Below are 26,149 nucleotides of genomic sequence, written 5' to 3'. Positions count from 1 at the left end.
TCCCTTTATTTAACGTAAAACTGTTGTATAGGGTAGCTCCCCAGCCACAGACTTTCCTTCCCAGCCCTGTTTGCATATGGGTGGAACTTTTTCACTATTTCTAGCTGATGGCTAGATGGCGATAATTCTTATTATCATTTAGAATGGAATTCATTTATCCATCCTATCCTTCCACAAATATTTATTTAAAATCCACTGTGCAGTAACTAGTATGTTCAATAAGATTACAGTAAAATTATAAGCAATGTAGCAATGTAGAAATATGCAATATATCTTATGCAATATGCCCAAAGCCTCTAGATAATAACTATAAATTTACTACATAGTATTAAATTCTTATGATCAGTATGAGACAACTGTAAATATAAAGCATTGTATTCATTAGTATGTGATATACAGTACTTATGATAAATCCAGACATTCTAGTAGAATCTATTAAGGACAATATTTTATCTTAAGTGATAGTCTTCTGTTTTGACTTCAATGAATATTTTATATGTTAACCAATTATGATGAGTGGCTCAGGAAGCGGTATGATTGAAAAATGCCAAATATAGAAGTAACATTTTTTATTCGATTACAAAAACATTCTCTGGAAACTATGCATTTATGTATATGAGTTTTTTCCTCACATACATAATTTTATTATGAGAATTTTCAAACATGGTAAAAATGGAAAGAATTTTATAGTACCCCTCCAACTACATTAACATATTCCACTCTTAACATTTTAATACATCTGCTTTCTTATTTATCTCTTCATCTATAATTCAATCATTATTTTATATATTTAAAAAATATTTGTAGGCTCAATACACTTTCCCTAAATATCCTCACATATATGTAATCATCTAAAGGTCAATATTCATTTATAATTTATTGTTTCAAATTTTTTATTAAGTTTTAGTATTAATTCCCTTATTGTTAACATACAATGTTATATTAGTTTTAGGTGTACAATATAGTGATTCAATACTTCCATACATCACCTAGTGCTTATCACAAGTGAACTCCTTAATCCCCATCTCCTATTTTACCCATCCTTGCACCCAACTCCCCTCTGGTAACCATTAATTTGTTCTTTATAGTTAAGAGTTTATTTCTTGGTTTCTCTCTCTCTCACCCCTCTTCCTTCCTCCCTTTGCTCATTTGTATTGTTTCTTAAATTCCACACATGAATGAAATCACAGAGAAAGATAGCTTTCTCTGGCTGACTTATTCCACTTAGCATTATACTCTAGCTCCATCCATGTCACTGCAAATGGCAAGACTTCATTCCTTTTTATGGCTGAATAATATTCCACCTCTTCTCTGTTCATCTATATCAATGCACACTTGGGCTGCTTCAATATCTTGGGTAGTGTAAATAATGCTGTTGTAAACATAGGGGTGCATATATTAGTTTATAATTTATCTTAAAATAAAATATCCATATAATAAAATGCCCATGTCTTAAGTATATCACTTCATGAATTCTGTTTGTAAACCTGAGCAATTCAATCACTTTAACATTAACCTCACATAAAAAAAGCATGCTTTAAAAAAAATTTTTTTAATGTTTACTTATTTTTGAGAGAGGGAGAACAAGCAGGGGTGGGGCAGAGATAGAGGGGACAGAGGATCTGAAGCAGGCTCTGCCCTGACAGCAGAAAGCACGACACACGGCTCAAACTCTGGAACTGAAAGATCATGACCTGAGCTGAAGTCGGATGCTTCACAGACTGAGCCATCCAGACGCCCCAGCCAGGTATTTTGATAGTCAATCTCTTCCCCACCCAACCCCAGAGGCAATCACCATCCTGAGTAATTTCACCTCTTGTAGAAACCCATATAAATGATGACATACTGCATGTATTCCGTTGTTTAGTTGTCCCTCATTTAGCACTTTTTTTAGATTTATACATGTCATTGTGCTTAGCTGATATTTCATTGTTAATGCTGAACAGTCTTTCATATATAAATATACCTCTCTTTTTTATCCATTCTGTTGATGGCAACTTGAGAAGTTTTCAGTTTTTATTTATTTTGCTTAAATTTGCTATGTGCTTTCTTGACAAGTCTCCGTAGACATATTTTTATTATTGTTTAAATGTTTATTTTTGAGAGAGACAGAGAGAGCATGTGTGTATGGAGTGGGGGCAGAGAAAAAGGAAGAGAGAGAATCCAAAGCAGGCTCCATGCTGTCAGCACAGAGCTTGATGTGGGGCTCGATCCCAGGAACTGTGAGATCATGACCTGAGCCAAAATCAAGAGTCAGACACTTAACTGACTGAGCCACCCACCACCCAGGTGCCCCCATAGACATATTTTTATTTCTCTTAGGGAAATTCCTAGGAGTACAATTGTGAGGTCATATGACAGGGGATATTTAGGTTTGTAAGATACTGTCAGATCTTTTTCCCAAAATGATTGTAACCCCTAGTTTTATTCTCTTGTTAAGTTCTAATTTAGAAATTAGACTTTCGTACTTCATTCCCTAGTAAGGGAGACATTCATATTAAAAGTGTAATGGATTACATGGCTGGTTGAGTCCAGAAGTAAAGCAAGTACTTTTAAACGTAATTTGAATGGCTGAAAGTGAACAACTTTATAGTGAGTAAGTAGATATTATTTTTAAGAGTTATTTACTTTAAAATCAGTCTATAGGAAATTGAAGAATTTCATTAAAACAGTCTTTATTCCTATAAATATAAGCAATCAAAACATAATAGTATTTTTTCAGCTAACGTTAATTTAAGTGTTGAAGATCACTATATACTACTTTGAACCAAACCTAATTTAAACCATAATTAAAACAAATATATTTTTAAAGTTTTTTAAAAAATATTTACCTATTTTGATATATATAGAGAGGTGAGAGAGAGAGTGTGTGAGCAGGAAGGGACAGAGTCAGATGGGGACAAAGGATCCAAAGCAGGCTCTGTGCTGACACCAGAGAAGCCAGTGCAGGACTTGAACTCACTAACTGTGACATTATGACCTGAGCCAAAGCCAGACACGTAGCCAACTGAGCCACCTAGGTGCCCCAAACACATGTATTTTTAATGTAGACTTGAAGGAATACGTCAGTTTGGCTGCCCCACCAAACTACTAGGAACTAGGCAACGTAAAACAGCAGAAATTTATTGTCTCACACTTCTGAAGGCTAGAAATCTGAAATCATGTGCGACAGTATGATGCTCCTTCTGAAACATAGGATGAAATTCCGTTTAGCCTCTCCCCTACTCTCTGGTGGTTTGCTGGCAATCCTCAGCATCCCTTGGCTTGCAGCTTTAGTACTTCTGTCTCTGCCTCCAGTGTCACAGACTATTTTCCTCTGGTGTATCTATCTTTTCTCACAAGGACACCAGTCATATGGCATTACAGCTTACTTTAACGACCTATCTTAATTACATCTGCGAAGACCCTATTTCCAAACAAGGTCCCTGTCACAGGTATTAATGGTTTGGACTTCAACATATTTACCCAGGGGGTCACAATTCAATCTATATGATATTCGGTTTACTTCCCATTATGAGTAGGTGTGAGATGGCGACAAGATTAAAATTTTAGTCATTTCTTCCTTAAATATACTGGGATGTTAGATGAGGTCAAAATGATTTGACTGTTGACATAAGTGTTTTTTTTTTTTTTTTTAGTTTTGCTAGAAATCTTTCACCTCATCAGTTTAATAGCTTTAGAAACAATTATATAGAAAGTAGAGTATGTAAATAACCGACCATTTCCTTCAAACTCTTGCATGAAAACACAAAACCAATAACTTGTTTCACAAAATCAGCAAACCAATCCTGACTGAAAATAATCAGGGAGCTTGTACAATTCTGCCTCATGAAAGCCTATCCACCACCAAAAGTCCTTTGGGATAGCTGAAAACAACTTCTGTTAAAAAAATGTGTATATTTATATTTATATTTATATTTATATATAATACACCCAAAGATTGTGTTTATTAATGTTAGTTCTAGCAAAACCACTCACTTTTTCTCTTGCTTCAGACTAACAACGTTTACATCAAGAAAGCCTAAAAATGGGGTGCCTGGGTGGCTCAGTTGGTTAAGCATCCAACTTTGGCTCAGATCATGATCTCATGGCTAGTGAGTTCAAGCCCCGCATTGAGCTCTGTGCTGACAGCTCAGAGCCTGCAGCCTGCTTTGGATTCTGTGTCTCCCTCTCTCTCTGCCCTTCCACCCCCCTCTTTTAAAAATAAATAAACATTTAAAAAATTTAAAAAAAGAAAGTCTAAAAGCTGTTAGGAGTGTTTAAATTCCATAGGAAAGTAGAACTTCCACACTTTGTGTTATTTTGAAACAGTTACCTATTATCAATTCAAGTTTTATTTGCAGTGCCCAACATCTATTCTAGTAGAGAGAGCTTGAGAGATACAGAAATCAAAAGAGAGATAAAGGGATTGAGTTCAAGCAATATAATAGCATGAAAACTACAAAATTCTTAGGTTTTTTTAATCCCTTGAAAACAAACATATTCTAGCCAAAGTAAAAGAAAAGGTATCTGTTAGCTACAAATCTTGAGGGAAAATTCAAATTCAAGACAGTATTCTTTAAAAAAAATGTTCCATATAGAGAAGTAAACATGTAATACCCTCCCTCACAATATGTGGAAACTAAGGGTCAGAGTTATCTAAGGTTACACAGCTAGATGAAGTCAGAGACTAGAATTTGATTCATTTATTTAAAACCCTGGAGTTTAATCATTTTACTTGTCTTTTAAAATGATCTTACTTTAACCATGCACCAAGGTTTAGCTACAAAAGCTTGCTTTAAATCCCAGCTGTATAAAGGACTGAGTCATGTAGAGAGAGATATTAATACTATCTTAAATGCTATTCTATCATAAGATTCTGATTTCATCTATTCCTATGGGCACAATGCAGCTAATGGTCTCTTTTAAAGATTTAAAGGTTTATAAGTGTGTGTAAGTAATTCTATTGGATTCTAAGCCTTGTATTTCAATTAGAAATTTAGAGAAGCCAGCATGGCTTGCAGCCTGAAAGGGAGGAATATGAACACAATCAATAAATAATAACAACTTGGAACATTAGCCTTAAACGAATAGATACGTAGGTCTAAATCAAATTGTAAGTTCTCCTGCTTTTATTTACTTTTTTATTAGAGCAATATAATTGAAATTTGTTCCACAAAATAAGGGAATTAAAATGTTAGGAGTTACAATGAGAGTTCTGGAAGAAGATGTGAGGAAAAAGTAGAAGTAAAATTAATATCTGAAAACTAAGGGGAAAAATGTTTGAGGCTCTGCTTTGTGAGGTGACAAAAGCCTGTATCTTCACAGAGTGAGGGAAGAGTTACTTCCTTTCCTCAGGATAAAACTTGTCATCGTTTCTTGGACTCTTGGTCCTTTAGCACCATCCTCCATACCAACCATCTCTCCATTCAAACAGAGGCAGTAAAAGTCTGTCCACTTTTGAAGTCACTTGTTGGCTTAGAGTCTCAGATTCCCTCATCTTGGAGGCAGAAAATGGATCAGGTTAGAAAAATAAATAAATAGTGAAATAAATAAATGAACAAAGGAGATTACAGCTATTACCTCTGTGTTATGGGCAATTTCATGCAAAATATCGATCTTTGTACAGCAAAGGCAATCAAATTCTCCTAAGGTTTATTTATAACTTGACTTTTTTTTTTCCATGTTGCACTGTTTATTAAATCAGATGTATCGAAGTTTATATTTCTTTGAAACATTTTAGAAAATCTGCATATGCAAACTTATTTACATACCAGAAAGTCCATTTGAATCCCTGTGTGTTTACACTTTGGAACAAAACATTGATTCAGGAAAGAATAATTTCAATGAATGAATATTAATAGTGTACTGGAATTGAGACACAAAATAGATTTTATTTAGATATGGATTTATTCTAAAGTTTCATAACTGAATAAAATAGATTAATGAAATATTATAGTAATACAGTATAAATCATTTTTTCTTTTGGAGGTGACAGGAGATATGATGACTTTTGACCTATTTGTAAATAGGTAAACATTCTTATGAATACTTTATTTTGTCAAGTCTATTATTCCATCAATAATAAGGTGTACCGTAAACCTTGATTATACCTTTCTGGTGGAAAATTACATCAACACACATATGAATTAAGAATGAATATTGAGTTGAGATATATTAAAATGAGAGAAATTATTTTGAGGAGAAAAGATGTGTTACTTTAAAAGTATGTTTCTTTTTATTCGTTAAAGTGGAAATACTTTACAACAAGATGATACAGACCTCTTGAGGTATAGCACACTATCCATTAGCATAGTCACAGTAGATGAAATTAGAAGATAATATGTCTTTCAAAAAGAAAGAAAGACAAAGAAAGGAAGGAAGAAAGAAAGAAAGAAAGAAAGAAAGAAAGAAAGAAAGAAAGAAAAAGGAAGGAAGGAAGGAAGGAAGGAAGGAAGGAAGGAAGGAAGGAAGGAAGGAAGGAAAAAGCTGTGGCATGCATTTGGTGAGAGTGCCCAAAGATGCAAAAACAGAAAAATGTCTGTAGCTAGAACCATACCACTCACTAAGTACAATGTATTCCAAAATGGTACTAATTTGTGATTCATAATAATCACAGTATGCTGGACTGGAATTTACTTTCTGCATTCTACAAAATAAAAAATGGTTTTCAAGCAAGTTGATAACGTAAACAAGGCAATCATTTATCCTACTTAAAGTGAGGTCAGCAAACTTGCCAAGGCTTGGAAACAGTACTGTTAAAAAATAAATGAGCTCATGATAAATGATCCTTATCTTTAAAACTACTAACAAGACTCCCTGAGCTACCAAGCCCAGCTTAACATTATCCGTTTCCTTCAGTAATGCTTTGAGATGGTCTGTGTGTCAGACTTACTACTGTTGGTGAGCCCCTGAGTATGGATGAGTTAATGAGGACCTAGCATTGCCCTCCCACTTCATAAAATGTAAACGGCTGAGCAGTAAAATTGAAGAGTTAATGTCTCTGAATGTTCCCTCTTGTCCTCCCCAGATTAGATTTGGTATCTCTCCTCTGAGTCCTGATAGCACACAGCAAATATTTCATTTAGAGCAATTGGCCCACTTTTTTTTGAATTGATTTGATTGTTCTTAGATTGTCCTCCTTAGACAGTAAACATCTCTATTTTAGGATTATACCTAGCATAACTTTTATATCTCTGGGGCTAGAGACTGCCTAGAATATTACAGGTGCTTAAAAAGTGTTGAAATGACTTCAGTAAGTGTTATTTTGAGTTACTTATGAAGGATGAATGCTTGAGGTACGTTTTGGGTGGATTGTGGCAAGAAAAAAAGAGTAACTTTCACGTGTAGTTAGTGATCATGCTAGTAAATCTTGGTATTAAAATAAATTGAAATTATGAAATACAATTTACAAAAATGGTATTATTGTTAAATGTTAAGGTTTGTTGGGGTGTTTTTTGTTTGTTTGTTTTTGTTTTTTGTTTTTTGTTTTTTTTCTCGATTAGGAAGAATACATTCAGGGGCTCCTGGGTAGCTCAGTTGGTTAGGCGACCAAATTCGGCTCAGGTCATGATCTCGCAGTTTGTGAGTCCAAGCCCCGCGTTAAGCTCTGTGCTGACAGCTCAGAGCCTGGAGCCTGCTTCGGATTCTGTATCTCCCCCCCTCTCTACCCCTCCCCTGCTCATGCTCTGTGTCTCTCTGTCTGTCAATAATAAATAAACGTTAAATATTAAAAAAAGAATATATTCAATTTTATGCCATTAAAAGCATATACGTATGTGATTCCAAAGATTTATCTAGTAACAGTGTCTTTCTCACATGGAAGCAGATAACCGTTCTGTTCCATCCTGAACATGGAAGAGAAGTTCTTCTGCATCTTTCATATATATTCCTCTGGCTGAGATTGCCGACTTTTGCCTAGAGGGACCTCAGACATTATTTGTTTCAGAGTTTTACCGAGATATCAATGTTATGGATGGGGATGTAGAATCTCCCGCCAGATTTGACAGTGTTATGCAATGCAACTTTATTTTAGACTCAGTCCATAAAGTGCAAGTGAAGCTGAGTTTTCACAGAAATTCAGAGAGAGAGAGAGAGAGAGAAAGAGAGACAGAGACAAGCAGAGAGAGAAGAAAATATAGGGCTGTTGTTACATGGCAGGTTTTACTAAATAAAATTGTAACATGCAAGCTAATGCTTTCCAGTGACAGAAGGTTGACAAGCTGAGTGTATATGGAATTTGAAGTTGCTCAGTAGTGCTATTATCTCTTGGATAAAACAATCACCTCATATCTATCTTTGACATAGAAGAACCACTCTTCTGTGTCTTCCCCAGCCATTTCTAAATACGCACTCTATATACGTAGAAGCGTTTTGATCAATTTTTGGTTAACTGGTTTGAAAACCCATGTTTAGTTCCACTGTTCTAATTTAAGAGATGATGGGGTTTCTGTAATATATATGTTTTTAAAATTTCAGGACCACGTCTTCATGGTCAGGAGCAGACAACTAGTTTCTGCTGTAATTTACTTTTTAATAGAATAAAGTCTGTTTTTCTTCCATGATAGTTGTTCTCGATGACTTGTATCTCAGTGTGAAGCCCCTGTCAATTCTTAACTGACAACAAAGGAAAAGAATAGAAAAAAAAAATGAATGCATGGGGAGTAAAATGCCATTTCACACTGGGTGCTTTGTAAATGTGAGCCAACTCACACAAATCCTTTAGGGCATCAGTAGACATGGAGCTGAGCCAGAAGTGAAGAAAACATGTCCAAATAGAGAAAGTTTGCTCTGCAAATTGAAATTCAAGCCTGAAATTGAAAAGTTTGAGTTAAATCTACTACAAAGGGCATATTTCATCCTTTGCTCATTTTTCCCTAAAATACCAAGTTTATTAAATATTGAATTTTGCTACAGATTCTTCGCATATTTCCAATCTCCTTTCACTTAAGCTTCTGACATAGTAATTATCACTCAGGTAAATGGTAATAAAAGCATAATGCTAAATATTTGAAAAATTTCATCTGAGCTTTCACAAGGAAGAAGTAAAATATACTCTTCTGTGTAATTATAGTTCAATATGGAAAATAGAATTTGGTGTTATTGGCTCAAAGCAAATACCTTTTAAATCATTGCATAATATGTTTGATAAAAAAACAGCTTAGGTATAAATTGGAAAATGTTTATTGTAAGTACTTTGTGATTTCATTATTTGAGATTTGAGTATCAAGCTCATGAATGTGAAAGTATTTTATAACCCAAAAATTAGATTTGATATAGGAGGTGGGATAAAATTTATTGACAAAACCAAAAGAAAAACTGGAATTAATAACATATAAAAATTATTTGTCCCTTGTGATCTAATTGAAGCACAAATAGAGTTCTTTCCATTTCCAAATTTTGATCTACAGTATTATTTACCAACATTCAAGAGATTTTTTTAGGTAGACCTTTATTGGCAAAGCTCAGCGTACTCTATAAATTTTCTGATTCTTCACCCACACCCCAGCAGAGCAAAGAAAAGTATATTTATTTCTAAACCTTACAGAAGGTTATGATAGATATGGTTTTAAATAATATTTACACATGATTATAAAAATAATATACACTCATCGGTGAGAATTTCTAAATTGCATAAGAGTGTAAGAAAAACAAAGCAATAAATTAAAATTCAAGTTTATTCTCTTAACAACTGATTTTTGGATAGCTGATATATACCAAGTACTGAAGTAAGTGTTGAGCGTCTAGATGTAAGTAAAGTACAATACCCTTGGTTCTTGCTTGTGGTCTAATGGTTAATTACCAGAGCATATGGATAGCTCTTTTTAATATTTTATCTTATTTCAATACAATAGAATTTCTCATTGTGTTTTTCCCCACTTAATTTTCATTAATTCATTAAAATTTTCCCCAAACATAATTTTTCATGGCTGCATCATAAATTATGCTTTCCAAAACCTTTGCCATGAAGTTGATGTTTCAGATTTGTCCCAGTTTCACTATAACAAATAATACGATGAAAAATATATTTATGTATTGATACATATTTTGATTGTCCCTTTATCATAAAATTCTAGAAGTAGAATTCCGGAGGCATAAGTTACTGTATCAGTCAGAGTTCTCCAGCGAAACAGAATAGTAAGATATCTATTTCTGTTCCTCTGAAGAACCAGAAAATATATATGTTTTAGATATTTATATATGTTTGAGACAATGGGAAATTGTCTCACATAATTAGGGAGGTTGAGAAGTCCCACAGTCTGCAATCTACAAGCTGGAGACCAGGAAAGCATTAGTGTAATTCAGTCCAAATCCAAAGGATGAAAATCAAGGATTTAACTCCTATTCCGAGAGCAGGAGAGATGAGATGTCTTATTAGCTCACTCATGAGGCAGAGAAAATGGGGCAAATTCCCTCTTTCTCAGCCTTTTCTTTTATTCAGGCCCTCAATGGACAATAGGGGGAGAGCAATCTACTTTACAGAATTCATTAATTCAAATATTAATCTCATCTGTAAACACCCTAGCAGGCACGCCCAGAAATAATCTTTAATCTGGGTAACCTCTGGCCAGTAAAATTGACACATAAAATTAAACCACTATACTTATAAACATTTTAAAGCTCCTGATCTGCAATGTCAAATTGACTTTCAGAAAGATTTCAATAAAATTATATGACTTCTAATGCCATATACAAGTTAGCATCTCATCAAATATTTACAGATGATCAGTATTATTCTGCTTTATGATATTTAATGATTTGATGTGTCTAACATATCTCTTTGTTATACTTTTGTTTATTATGACTAACTAAATGAAATATTTTATGGTTATTAAGCATTTGGATTTCCACTTTTATGAGTAACCTCTCACTGAAAGTCAGCTACAACACAGTGATTTTAAACTTTGCACTTTCAAACCAACTCACACCAGCTACACACCTACTAACAATACATGAAAATTCCCATTTCTTCATATCCTCATGATATTCGATTTTATTGAACTTTCTAATTTTTCTAATTACCACTGATTTTGCCTTCTAAGACACTTCTGTGAATTTCTTTTTTCAGACTTTGTCCCTGTTTATTAATTTCTTTCTTTTTTTCTCTTTCATTTGCTGGAGATACGCTAAGGTTCTAAATATTAAGCTCTTGCCAATTTTTGGTTTGCAAATAAGTCTTCACATAATTTTGTCTCTCAATGAATAAAAATCATTGTTTTTATGTAGTGAAGCCTGTCTGGTTTTCTCTTTAATGTTTTTTTTTTCCTCCTTTGGACTTTATGAATCTTTTTTTGCTCCCAATCATGACCATAAATATACTGCTCTACATTCTCTTCTATCAGCTATATGAATATGTATTTATGCATGTATATATCTATCTCTCTTTTACTTGCATCATTTATCTATTTTACATTTATACTTTTTCTCCATATAGTAAACCATTGTTTTCCAACATAATTTGCTTTAAATTGTATTATTATTTTCCATTGAATTTTGGTACATTTATCATATATCAAGTTCTTATATTCACATAACCTTCTCTATTCTGTTAGTGTCAATATGACACTATAGTACATCTAAATACATAGGATGAGTGATCCAATCTCTTTATTCTTCTTTTCTCAAAGTTGAATGCAATTTTCATAAATCTCTTGAGTTGTAGGATATAGTCAAATGTGCAACAAACAACTCTCAATTGATCAAAGGATCAATTCTGTCTTTTACAAATAGACCCTCTGGTTTCTGAGTACTTTTCTATGGAGATATCTTTAGTCTTTCACATGTGTGCAGCATTATTAGTCAGCTTGGATTTAGGAAGAATCTACACTCATTATGGTTCTTAATCCTTTTGCAATTAACTTGACCCCAGAATTGTCCGATTAACTAATAGGTATAGGCTCAAATATAGGTTAAATAAAATGTCAGCATGTAAATGGGATAAAATTCTACATAAAAATGTATTTTTAAAAGTTACTTTCAATAAAAAGCTGATATATATATATACACACATACATATATACATATATTTTACATCAAATGGAAAATTATAATATTACTGTGCTTCAGAGATTGAGGTACCATATATGCCTGCCTCCCATTTTTTACAAGAATAAACTCTCCAGGACATAATCATCACAATTGTTAAATGTTCACAAGCTAATATGTTCATTCTTACATGCTGTTAATGCAAAGTTTTTGCAAGGTATTTAAAAGCCCAGGTCACCTTGTCAATGTTGAAAATAGAGTATTACTTTGCCTCCCTGTGGATATCTTTTCTATTAATTTTATTGGGGTTATATCTTCTGTCAAGTTTTTCACTGCAGATTTAACCTTTCTTTTCTTCACTTGGGAAATATTTCCTTTTCCTGAGAAAATGGAAATCAACGATTTCAATTTGTCTTCATTTCACTTTGTACCAAAAAATATTTTAATCCTCAACTGTTACATTTATAAAATGCCACAAAATAAGTTATCAAAAATGTCTTTATAATTTTAGAAATAGAGTTTTAAAAGAATACTGAGTTAGAACAAAAGATCCATATACATTAATGAAATTTATGTAAATTATTTCATGTAAATAAATTACTGACAATTATTTTTCAGGAAACTGTAATATGTTGAGGATGGCTAGATACTTGAAATCACGGAATAGAGGGATAAGCAGCGTAAAAGCATGGGTGGGTAGTGAGTAGCTAACAGATTTTAAACAAGGTTGTTATTATAGGATCATATTGTATTTTAAAAGGATCATTTTCAGGGCACCTGGGTGGCTCAGTTGGCTAAGCGCTATCTCTTGATTTTGGCTCAGGTCATGATCTCACAGTTCCATTCGTGGGATTGAGCCCCATGTTGGGCTCTGCACTGACAGTGTGGGATTCTCTCTCTCCCTGTCTCTCTGTCCCTCCTTCGTTTGCACACATGTGTGTTCTTTCACTCTCCCTCTCTCAAAAAAAAAAAAAATTAAAACTTATAAATAAAAGGATCATTCTCCTAGCAGTGTGGTAACTTGGCTGGAAAGTGAGATAGGCGAATTGAGAAATTTTGAAATGATTGAAGAAAGAGATTTTGTGACAGGTGTTGCAGTAAAAATGAAAGGGAGACCTGGACAAAGATATCTAGGAAGTATCATTAATAGCACTATTGGCTGATTAGTGTTGGGAAGGATGGGTGGGAAAGAAACAAGAGTAAATGATGGAAGACTCATAGGTGTGTGGCTGAGGCAGCAAAGTGTTTCAGGGTTTCATGTTCTAAGGAAGGAATGAGGGAAAGCAGCATGTTTAGGGGTTAAGATGATGGGTTCAGTCTCCAATAGTTTGAGTTTATCTAAATACTAACCAAAGGAGATAGCCACTAAGCAGTTAGAAACATAAGCCAGACAGTAATTCTGACATAAAGCTAGATATATTTGGAAATGAAATCACCATTGTTTCTTACATAGAATTATGTGTAAAACTCCATGATCTGACAGCAGTGTAGATCTCCAGTGTCATCTCACATGTTATTAATTTCTGTCATTAGGGCCCAACTACTCTAGATTTTATACTTAGAATATACCAAAGTTTATCTGTTTTAGGGTTTTTGCCTTAGCTGCCCCTAAAACATAGTTATTCCTTATAGAAAATAATTTTTGTCTCCCATCTTATGCATTTCACCACCTATATTTCCTATAGTCTGTTTATCTTCTATCACTAGTGGTTACAGTAGTCCCTGGACTCAATAAACATTTGTTGAATGACAGAATCTACATTTGGATGTAGGAATGGACAAGATTAACCAAGAAGTGTTGAGAGAGGAAAGAAGAGGGCCTGTGGGAGAACCATGAATAACAATGTCTCAGCCACAATGAAACTGAAATACTTCCCATTGCTTTACAAAGAGCAGTGCATTCAGATCATCACAATAGTTCTTCTGGAGCCATTATGGCACACAAAGATATTTCTATCTATTTTTTTAGGGGTGGAGAAAGTTTTCAGGTTTTCCATTCAGCCCCATACCAAGACTATTCATCACCTATCCCTAACCAATAGAAATATTTTAAGTAAACATTTGAGAATTTGCCATCTTGCCCAATATGGTAAAGGTAGGGATGAGTTAAGACACTTTTGAGACTAGGTAATGATTAGCATGATGGTATGCAGGGAAAGTTATGTCATCTATGGAAAGGACAGTTCAATTAGAAATTAGGGGGGCACCTGGGTGGCTCAGTCGGTTAAGCATCTGACTGCAGTTTAGGTCATGATCTCACGGTTGGTGAGTTCAAGCCCCACAACAGGCTCTGTGCTGACAGCTCAGAGCCTGGAGCCTACTCCAGCTTCTATGTCTCCCTCTCTCTCTGCCCCTCCCCTACTCACATTCTGTCTCTCTGTCTCTCTGTCAAGAATAAATAAACATTAAAATTTTTTAAAAAAAGAAATTAGGAACATGTCTGTAGAGTTCTAAAGAAAGAATGGGAAGAATGATATGTGTTTTGGAATATATTTACTTAAAACCAAAATAATCCATGAGCTTTTGGGAGCAAGAATGTAAAATGACAAGGGTAACAGCAAAAGACCAAAACACGGTGTTTTCTGAGATCAAAGTGAAAAGGAGGAAAGAGGAGCCAGCTAGCAAAGAGGACAATGTGCGGGGGGGGGGGGGGGGCGGGAATTAAGAGAGCAGTAAAGAAAAAGATAAGGCAGAAGTATGGGATGAAAGAGTGGATTTCAATAAGTAGGTGAAATTATATATATATATATATATGTGTGTGTGTGTGTGTGTATATATATATATATATACACATATATAATGTAATAGGAGGCCTTAAAAATGAGAATACAGAAATAACTATGAGATTTTATAATTAGGAAATCACCAGAAACTTTGAGCAGGCAATTTCATTACACTGATTGCCTTAAAAGTCTATATATGGTTAAACAAGAAAGGGGTAGAAATAATATGGTGGCCATGGTTGCTAATAAATTGTAAACATTTTGCAACATTGCAGAAAGCAGAAAAACAGATTGTCTGGGAGGATGTATGAAGAACTTTTTACCTCTTTTGTTTTTCAAGAATAGCCAAGCCCTGGGTGTATTTGCAGGCAGAGGAGAATGAGTGCAGTTGAGGAGGCACATTATGTTAGACAGAAAGAGGATAAATTTGGAAACAAAGTTCTAGAGGGAAAAAGTGATAAAAATTAGGATTTAGGTAGAAAAAGTAGGTTTAATGAGTGTGAATATTTTTTGTCTTAAAGATAAAAGAGGAAAATGTAGGAAGGAAAGAACAGATAAAGCTACATGAGATTTGAATTAGACATAAGCTAGGGGAGGGGTAGGACAGGAAACTGAAGGCAAATATAAGCTCTTGTAATGATATGACAAGTTAATGATTGACTAAGTGAAAGAGCTTCCAGGGAAGTCTTAGATCTAGTTGGGCAGCATAACATTTTTTTTTTTTTAATTCCTGAATTGCTGCATGGCAGGCATACTCCTAGGGTCCCACAACATTTGTCATGGTCTCCGTCTACCCTGGCTGAGTTAGCACTACATGGTGGGAGATGTCATTACCAGGGGTTACAGTAGAAGAATTAAAGAAAAAGCATTAGACACTATTGCAGCATGGATTGCTGACCGTTTCATACACTGAACTGCACACATATCTTAATGGAAACTGGTCTAGTTGTTAAAAACTAGGTTTAGACAGTAAAACTGTTCCCCAAATTAAAACAAAACAAAACAAAACAAAACAAAACAAAACAAAAATAATGAATAGGAAATGCTGCAGGATACAGTTCCTTAATGGGAAGATACAATAAACATTATTCAATTACCTAAGAAAGTAACAACCTTGAGTTCCTAGAATATTTATTCTTGAAATGAATTTTGCCTTCCTATTATTTAAGAAAAGAGGAAAAAGGAACATACTCAACAATAAAAGTGAAAGTCACAATACTTTTTTTTTCTTTTTTGGTATAACCAGCTCATTATCTCAAAATAATTACATATTAAATATTAAATTAGATATATCTGTTTTGTTTTCAGCATGCAATCCCTCCCCCCATAGACACACACTGAACAACTCATTCTAATTAGTGAGAATTGAAGTACAGATGTTTCCTGACTTGTAGTTCAACATAACAATTATTTGCCTTTATAATGTTGTGAAATTGATACACATTCAGTAGAAACTGTCCTTTGAATTTTGAGTTTTGACCTTTTCCTACAAAGCAATATGCAGTCTGACACTCTCTGATGACACTGGGCAGTGGCAGTGAGCCACAGCTCTGGGTCAGCCATGATGACAATTCAAGGGTAAACAACGAAAACATTTAAAATCATTGTGTATCTACACACATTCTATTTTTCACTTTCAGTACAGTATTTAATAAATTGCATGAGATATTCAACACTTTATTCTAAAATTGGCTTTGTGTTAGATGACTTTCCCCAACTGGAGTCTTATGTAAGAGTTCTGAGCATGTTTAAGTAGGCTAGGCTGAGCTATAATGTGCAGTAGGCTCGGTGTAGTAAAAGCATTTTCAATTTATACTCTACATTATAATGGGTTTATCAGTATGTAACCCCATTGTAAATCAAGGAAGATCTGTAATCACATTTATAACTAAGATCATTTTCAGTCTTTACTTCAAACTAAAAATCAAGTGTTCAAACGATAAGAGATCAGTAGCTTATCTGTCATAAAAATCTTATTTACCATGGGTTGTACTGTTTTTAAAACATTTTCAAATATGCTGTTCTTTTTGGTTCACTTGTGTGTATTTCTAACATATCCCAATAATTTTCTCCCTTTTCCTTTATGTTAAATTACACACCAGGTAGCTTTCATTAATTGTTTAGAGATTAGCATAAACTCTTTGAAACTATTAGTATATTGCTTGTGATGATCTACAAGTCCCCAAGTCTCAGGTTAAATAACAAACATTTATTTCTTCTACCTTTCTGTCACCGCTCTAACACTAGATAACATACAGCAACTATTGTGTTGTCTTCTGTCACGAAATCTGTTCCTACATGATTAAAATGGCATGCCAAGCTCTAACTGTTATCTATTATCCCAATTAAGTTCAAAAAGAATAGAAGAGCCATCTTTGTGGAAAACAATACAGGCAATATAAGCTGTTATTAATTTAAAGACATCATATACCCCTATGACAGCTTCATCATAAGCTATCATTATTTCTAGATAGTCACCTATAATAACATCTCCAAAATCCACATGTTATTTTTGTTCTTTGACTCGTGGGGGAAAATAGGCCTCAGTGAAAATCAGTGTTTGTCAAATGGAATAACTCTCCTGACATCTTTGCTGAAAAATGAGTAGTAGGAGTTGTTTTCTTTATTTATAAATAACAGACTGAAAAATTATGAATGCTAGGTCTTTGAAAAAAAGTACCAATTTCAACCTCTTTATAAGAAGTTGAAATAATCATTATAATTGTATATCTAAAATATAACATGCATTTTTAAATGATATTTTAATTTTGGGTTATAAAATGGAATTATTTTTGCTAAAGAGTTAGTAACTCTATAGTCAGGGTCATTCGTGCTAACTCCTGTATCAACAATACCACCAAAAATCCAGAAGTTTCAGTGACTGAATACAAGTTGATCTGCTGTTCACCAAGCTCCTACCATCCTCTAATGCTTCCATCTTAACCTTAAAGAAGTGAGTAAGGGTGAAGGATCAGGCAGGAGGTTTTATAGACAAAAATTAGTCATATCACCTCAAGCTATGAAAATGGGGACTAAAAAATGTAACTGTAGCTATGCATCCAGGAGGAAATGGAAATGGTTTAATAAGAATATATCAGTATCTTCTTTACAGACTACTCTTCTGGTCATTAAATACTCCTTTCACATTATCTCCTATATTCTCAACTTCCCAAATGAACAACCCCCAGTCTCGACCGGTCACAGCACCTGGTTTATGTTCTGGGACCTTTGGTGGTGACAGTTTTCCTTATCAGATCCATGTATACAACCGTATCCATGGTTCTGAAATCTGAAAATTAAAAAACAAAAAAAAAAATCATGCTTTCTGTCCCCTGATCCTCCCAGTACACAAACTTACAGACAGAGACAAAGTAATGTTAATAACTCCTGTTTGGAAAATGGGAGAAAAAAAGGCATATAGAAATCTTTGACTCATGGCCTTTATGGAATCCAGCTATGCAGATATTGTAAAGTCCTAATTCCTGGAGAAAAAAGAAAGATCTTCAGTTAGGTTTGATTTTCTTTACTGGGTAGAGCTCTGCTGTTAAGAAAATCAAATTCAGTGAAGGTTGTTACTTCTTATTCTCCATGGCCATATGTAAAGTGAGTATTGAAGAATATGTCTTTTTTGGCTATTCAACTTATAGAACCCATTTCATGCTCATGGAAATATGGTGTCCAAAAACTGCTTTAAAAATTACAGACTACAGGAGTGCCTGGGTGGCTCAGTCAGTTAAATGTTTGACTCTCACTTTTGGTTCAGGTCAAGATCCTAGGGTTGTGGGATAGAGCCTTGCATTGGGCTCCATGCTGAGCGTGGAGCCTAAGATTCTCTTTCCCTCTTCCCCTCTCCCCCACTCGTTTTCTCTCTCTCTCTCTCTCTCTCTCTCTCTCTCTCTCTCTCATTCTCTCTCTCTCTCCAAGATAAAAAAAAAAAAAAAAAAACCTAAAGATTTAAGAATTACAGAGTCAAGGACTCTGGCTATTTGGCAATACAATTATATTAAAAACTTGGCAAACTATTTGCTTCTACTCAATTTCAGATACAAGGAGCTAAAACTGTCAGACTTTGTGCTCAGATATGTTTCATTTCCTTGCTACCTTGCTGCCATATCTCCCTATTCAGCTTTGACTCAGATCATCTTGAGGCTGTCAAGCTTGAGTGGATAGAGCATGCCTTTTATTGGATCTTTGGCACAAATATGAGTCACTCTGCACACCTGAGAAACCTCACTGGGTCTTGGTTGTTCAGTCTTTCAAATACTATTTCTTACCTCTTTTTTCTGAACTTCTCTATTCTTTTTCATGTATACTTTAAGTCTGCCAAGTATTTTCTGAGCTCATCTCTTGTACTACTTTACTGAAACCATCAATAGCAATAACAGACTTTGCTAACATGTATTTTCCAAACATCTCTGTAACTGAATAGTTAGGTAAGCATTGGAGTGTTTTCCAAGCTACCACAGGTGACAGTTTTTAAATGTCGTTTCATTGCAATCACCAAGTGACAAAACTGATTTATCCATATTGTTAACATCTGCTGACCAATAACTAAGCTAATGTGCCGTATTTTAGTTTTTGTTTTGTCAGCATCAAACTTTGAGGTGCTGTGATTTTTATTAGTCAGTGTAGTTAATGCTAACTGCTACAATAAGTAATCTGGAAAAGTTCTGTGCCATACTCACTCATACGAAGTCAGTGTGGATGTTCATAATTGTATAACTTTCCTGAGAAGTTCTCATACAAAGAGTGATTTAGGGATTCAGCATCCTTGTACCTAGTAACCTCATCTTCTTTAAATATGATCTACAATGACTCTTTTCAAGGAGGAAAAAGAATAGAAGAATTGCTCTAGTGTGTTTATAGGTGGGCCTGGAAGCCTACATTTCATTTTTCAGTCACATGTTTCCAATGGAAATTCAGAGGCTATGAAATATGGGTTAGCTATGAACCTAGGAAAAAGAGTGTCTTAACAGTAAATAACTGAAAAAGGAAAGCATAATAATGCAAAATTAAACTTCAAAAACCCAGTGGAAAAATGCTATTTATTTTATTTTATCTTTCTGTAATTTAACTTTCTTGTAAAAAAATCACTTTCCTCATGGAAACTATTGTCAAACTGTCATGAATAGTCAATCTGTAAGGTTTTCATATCTAATAAATATTCAGTTTACTGACACATTTTAAAATGTAAATGCTTATTAGAGTAGAGAATATTGGCCCATTAATTGTATTATTTTCTACACCCCAGTTCTTGTTTTCCAAACAAGTTCAAGTATGTGCCAATTTTGAAACTCATTTTCATGGGAAGCTTAATGTGGAAATAGTGCATGGCCACTTACTGCTAAAGACGGAAGTTTAATTAGGGCATCTCTAATGTTCTTTTTACAGCTAACGTTTTATCAAATGTGACACCCTTAAATTTAGGCAAGTCATGTTAGGATAGTATTTTAATGTGCACAAAATTTCAGACCCTGTCTTCATTCACTCAACATAACAATCAAAATTCGTTTCTGATGATATTTTGAAAGAACAAAAAACTGATAGAGAAATTAAAATGAACAGGCTTTTAAGAAAATTTTTGTTCTGATTTGTAAAGAGTATGCTCACAATAGAAAAAAATAAGAAACAAAAGGAAGAATAAAGAAGAAATAAAATCTTCAAAGACATTAACACTTCCCAAATACATTCTATTTTATTGTCTTCCTTTTGTGTGTGCATGTTTTATAAAAATGTGATTTTCTAAATATACAGTTTAGTTTTTAATTTCCATTAAGTATTTCTAAATCATTAAATAGTGTATGAATACATTATTTAAATGCCTGCATAACATTCCAACATATAGATGTCACATTATTTATTTAATCAATCTTCTATTAAATACTTAGGCAATTTGCACTTTTCACTGACATGAATTATCTGTAAAATTATCTTATGCATAGATCTCTATATACATCTCTGAAGAATTTAGGACATATTAATGTTGTTGACATTTTTGAACAAATATTATAAAATTGTGTCCTTCTGAAAAACGTATGGATTTATATTTCTTCTAACAATGTACAGGGGGGACTATTCCATCATTCCCATTTCAATAATTATTGTTACCTAAACTTTGTCAGTTTAATAGTTGGACAGTTCTTAAGGTGCTCATTTGATTTCCTGTGAGGTTGAATATTTTTGTATGCTGTCTGCATTCTGGTATATGTATGTGTGCTGTATAAATAGCTCGATCATGGTTTTTCTTCACTAAATATCGATTCTTTACTAGTTACAAGGCACAATGCCATACACTGAAGATAATAGTGGTGAACAAGACAGGCAGGAAAAAGCTTAGAATTCACAGAATAAATGACATTAAATATGCATGATAGAAACTCTCTTTCATGACCTCTACATAAGTGCCTCTTCAGTTTCAACACCTTCCATTCCCACAACAAAACAGCAACTTTTATCTGTAGGCATCTTAACACTTGCGGTTAGGAGGTTAGTAACTGCTCCTTTACTTGGGTTATATGCCTACCAAGGCTCAGATGAGTGTGATCACAAATTTGTTTGTTCAAGATGTTCTTATTATAATTCTATATTTTCCTGAATATCATATAGACTAAGTAAATATGTATACACAAAAAATATGGCTTTGTTTCTATGAAATTTTAATTTAATATTGAGAAAGACTTAAAATTTAGTTGCTAAATGTATTACTATTACATTATGTAAAAATGATTGAAAAATAGTGAATGAAAAGTATATGCATCCAAGATTTTCGGATTTAAATTTTTCTTCCACCAAAGAATAAAAAAAAAATCCTGGAATAGAGTACATTCACAATGGATGTTTTTAGCTTTAAAGACTGCATGGAACTCTGATCAGCAGATGGTTGCCAAAAAACAAACAAACAAACAAAAAAAAAAACAAAACAACTTAGCCAAAAATAGAAGAAGGGACGCCTGGGTGGCTCAGTCAGTTGAGCATCAGACTTTGACTCAGGTCATGACCTTGCCGTTTCTGAGCTCCAGCCCTGCGTTGGGCTCTGTGCTGACAGCCTGGAGACTGGAGTTGCTTTGAATTCTGTGTCTTCCTCTCTCTCTGTTCCTCCCCTGCTCACACTCTGTCTCTCTCTCTCTAAAATAAAGATTAAAAAAATTAAAACAAAACAAAACAAAAAATACATATGCACTTATATGGTCCATGTCAAAACAAATGCCTAATATATATATATATATGGTAGTTAATGGCTTTCTGTTTTATTATATGGTTGTTCACGGCTTTCTGTTTTATTCCACTGTTTATTTTCAATTAACCAAAGAGATAATGAGATGGTTTTTATTGTAATTAAATGATGATAAGCATGAGAAAAAAAGAAAGACTTAAGAAATAATGGCTCTCCAAAATATGACTTGTTTTTCGGTACAATTTTTGATAGATTTCCTCAGACTAACTTAGATTTCAGTCTCTCATAATTTGGAAGATCTTGGGCTAGATCTTAGAAACAAGTGAAATCACCACTACTGAAAGAAGTGCTTCTAGGGAAGTTTTGGTAAGACAACATTAATTATTTTTTGTCTTCTTAAGCAAAGGACACTAATGGACATTTTAATTTTTAAATATCGTTATATGTGTCTCTATATAATTTAAAAATTGTTTTTAGAAAGAAAAATCTACTGTAAAATTATAAGGTTATGCTTTCCAGCCCTGGATAATATATTTGTATGTATATCTACGTTGCGTTTTACTTTACTTTTTTTCACGTAAACAATTGAGAGAACTTTTAGTCATTGCACTTTGCTTAGATGATACAAATACATTTATGTTTGAGCCCTTTGAAGTGTTTTGAAAACTTTGTGTTTACCTTTGATTCAGCCATAGAGTTTAGTGCAAATGTAGTTTTGGTTGCAATAGATTCAATGGGTTCAGACAGGATCAAATTGTAAACATTTTGAAGCAGCAATGCCTTAGCACAAAGTGTTGAACATGCTTTGAATTCCATATAGTGATATACTGTATCTCTACAGAACTGTCAGGGTGAAGAAAAGAAGTGTTGCAACAGTTATAAACATATCACATACAGACATTTATTCAGACAAATAGAGATGTAGCTGGGTGTCATTTTAAAGCTCAACTATTTATGCTCTTGGCAGATAGCTGAAAACAGAATACATTTGTAGCTCAGAGTTTCAAAAATGTAAAAACAACCAACAAACAGTGCTTTGTCAATGGTCAGTGTATCGGGATTAGCATAAGCATGTGAAATACTGATACTTCTTATTATTCTTTGATTTCACATTTAATCATTATTAATAAAAGCTAGAGCCATTAAGAAGAATCTAAGTTTGTTCCATTGTGAAGGGCACTTAGACCATATTTTCATTTTCCTATTTTCCATCTCACTCTTATAGAAAATATAATGATTTTAAAACCCAGATTCATATAGCATTTCAAAAAAGGAAAAACAATTTCTAAAGAGGATAATGTAAATTGATTATACATGTAATTTCCACTTCTGTCCATGACAGACAACTTACGGGATAGCTCTCCCGCTGTCAACCACTATAAGATCAGGCAAAACGGTGAAGCAACAGTGTTTGGAATTTGAAAAAGAGAGAACACAGGACTTCAAGAAACAAAAGAGATGAACCTCACAATTGTGTCTGTTTTCTTCCTGGAGAAACTTTCTTGATTATGGGACAGAAAGGTAGATTCCAAATAAAGCATGGTGGCCTCACGATGCTGAAGAATCAGAGATGAGTTTGACAATGATAAGGTGGTTGGGAGTGGTCCTGCAGAGTACATAAAGAAAAAGCTCCAGGGCTTTGCACAAGGGTGCTTTTATGTCTTCTGCTGAAGACTGAGCTGCATATGCCATAGGTAATATTCTGCAATGATTTGCTTAGAAAAAATAGCGAACAGCTAGAGAACACACCAGGTATAATAAGCCAGATTTCATCTGAACACCCTAGTCATTTCACTGTGATATCAGAAAAAAAAAACCACAATCCAGAAAAATCTTTGCAGGAGGGTGTCTATAGTCCTTGAATTAAGGTTACTCTAGAACTACAATAAAAAACAAACTGAAAAACAAGACTGAAGATAATCAAGGTGATGCATCCATAGATTAATGGCTTGCCAGAAAGAAAAAAAAATCAAAAAAACAAACAAACTCAATACTTTAAGGAAACACAAAAATCAGATCGTCACCAATATTGACCATACAGAATATACAATAAATATTTACTACATATCTGAAGAAATAGGAAAAAGAGATTTAAAACCAAACAAAAGAAACAACTGTTAGAAACAAACACAGATATAACATGTGAGAATTAACTGCCTCAATAGTTTATTTTGCTATAATAAATGAAAGTATAAAGAGAAATCTAAACGTAATGAATGAGTAGAAGGGAAATCTCAATAGAGAAATAGTGACTATAAAAATGAACTAAATGAAAATTCTAGCATTTAAAATTACAATATATACAAAATTTAAAAAAAAATAAGAAAAAGATACTGGATTGGTTTAATAGAAGATAGGCCATTGTAATAAAGATTATCAATCTTCTGAAAATAGGAAAATAGAAATCATTGAAACTGAGGAGCATGGACAACAAATTAAAGAAAAAAAATAAAAGACTCAGAAACATGTGGGACAATATCAGTTTGTATATGTATATATATATATGTATGTATATATATATGTATGTATATATATATATACATATATATATGTATATGTATATATATATATGTATATGTGTATGTGTGTGTATATATATATATATATATATATATACACACACATACACATATACATATATATGTGTGATTAGAATTCCAGAAGGGAAAATAAAGTGTATGGGATAAATAAATAAATAGTGGCTTAGCACTTTTTAATTTGAAAAAAAAAATAACCTACAGATTAAAGAATCAAAACAAACCCCAAGCCAGATGAAAAAAAAAAAAAAAAGCCACACATAAACACAACATAGTCAATCTACTGAAAGCAAAATATAAAGAACATTTTAAAAGCAGACAGAAGGGGATACCATACTACTTACATGAGTGACTATGATAACTATGGCCTCATACTTTTTATTAAAAAAATGAAATAAATCATTAAAGACAAAAGAAAAAAATTGAAATGTTGAAATGGAATTTAAAGCCCAGAAATAAGTGTTCTCCAAATGCCATTCAAAAACAGAGACAACATAGAGATATTTTTTCATGAACAAAAACTCAGAGAATCTACCACAAGCAGTTCTGCACTTTATGAATGTTGAAGCAGGTTAGTTAGGCTAGATGATATTGATACTAGGTGGAAATTAGCATCCATACCAACAAATAAAGAGGGCTGAGTATGGTAAATATGTGCCACATACAGAAGTCTTTTTTCAAAAATCAATTTTTGAATTTCTTCAAAAGACAATTGATTATACAAAATAATATATTCTCAAAGAGAGGGAGGGGGGAAATGAAATGTATAACAACTATAAAGGACTAGAAGGAAATGGAAGTAAACCAATGTAAGTTCCTTAAATCATGCATGAAATAATCTGCAAAATAGACTACTCTGACACATACTGTAATTCACATAGAAACCATGAAAAGCAGGGAGAAGCAGAGTGAAAAAAGCAATAGATGAGATAAAATGGAATAATAAAATGTACTCAGCTCAAAAGAAGGCAAGAAAGGAAGGGAAAAAAAGAAATGGTTGACAAAAATAAATAGTAAGATAGTGGCTATAAAACCATGTCCATAATTATGTTAAATTTAAATGGACCAAATAATCTAATTAAAAAACAAAGACTGCCATAATGGTTACACAAAGAATGACCAAGCCATATGCTGTATACACTAAGTATAAAGGCATAGAAAATTTAAAAGTAATATGCAGGGGTGCCTGGGTGGCTCAGTCAATTAAGCATCCGACTTCTACTCAGGTCATGATCTCTTGGTCTATGAGTTCAAGCCCCATGTCAGGCTCTGTGCTGACAGCTCAGAGCCTGGAGCCTGCTTCGGATTCTGTGTCTCCTCTCTCTCTGCCTCTCCCCTGCTCGCACTCTGTCTCTGTCTCTGTCTCTGTCTCTGTCTCTCTCTCTTTCTCAAAAATAAATAAAAACTAAAAAAAAATTTTAAAAGCAATATGCAAAAAGATATGTTTTGTAAACACAAATCATAATGAAGTCAGTGGCTTAATAATGTCAGATAAGATTAACTACAGCATAAAGAATATTAACAAAGATTTTTTTTTAAGTTTATTTATTTATTTCGAGAAACAGAGAGAAAAAGTGCAAGCACATGTGTGAGTGGGTCAGGGTTAGAGAGAGAGAGGGAGAGAGAAAGAGAGAGAGAGAATCCCAAGCAGGCTCTGTACTGTCAGCGTGGAGCCAGACGCAGGGCTCAAACCCATGAACCATGAGATCATGAACAGACTGAGCTACCCAAGCACCCCAGAATATTAACAA

General features: G+C 33.7%; 1 protein-coding gene across 9 annotated transcripts in view; it reads right to left on the bottom strand.

The window, feature by feature from the left end:
- The window catches only part of LOC122240403, a 140,802-nt gene that overhangs the window by 90,694 nt on the left and 23,959 nt on the right, over window positions 1-26,149 (bottom strand). For 5 of the 9 annotated variants that reach the window (XR_006220094.1, XM_042992844.1, XM_042992845.1 and 2 more), the window contains exon 3: window positions 17,895-17,976. The exons of 1 other annotated variant lie outside the window; for it this stretch is intronic. Coding sequence is in view for 6 of the 8 variants with exons in the window: in XM_042992844.1 (XP_042848778.1) it covers window positions 17,895-17,976 (82 nt within the window). In the remaining 2 variants the exon portion in view is untranslated. Of the gene's footprint in view, window positions 1-8,691; window positions 8,790-17,894; window positions 17,977-21,779; window positions 21,813-26,149 lie in introns of those variants that run through there. 3 more of the 9 variants (XM_042992847.1, XM_042992848.1, XR_006220096.1) reach the window with 2 other exon arrangements.

Source organism: Panthera tigris, chromosome B4 (assembly GCF_018350195.1).
Source record: "Panthera tigris isolate Pti1 chromosome B4, P.tigris_Pti1_mat1.1, whole genome shotgun sequence".
Taxonomy (NCBI): domain Eukaryota; kingdom Metazoa; phylum Chordata; class Mammalia; order Carnivora; family Felidae; genus Panthera; species Panthera tigris.
The sequence above is the reverse complement of the archived record's forward strand: the minus strand, read 5'-3'. Positions and strand labels throughout refer to the sequence as shown.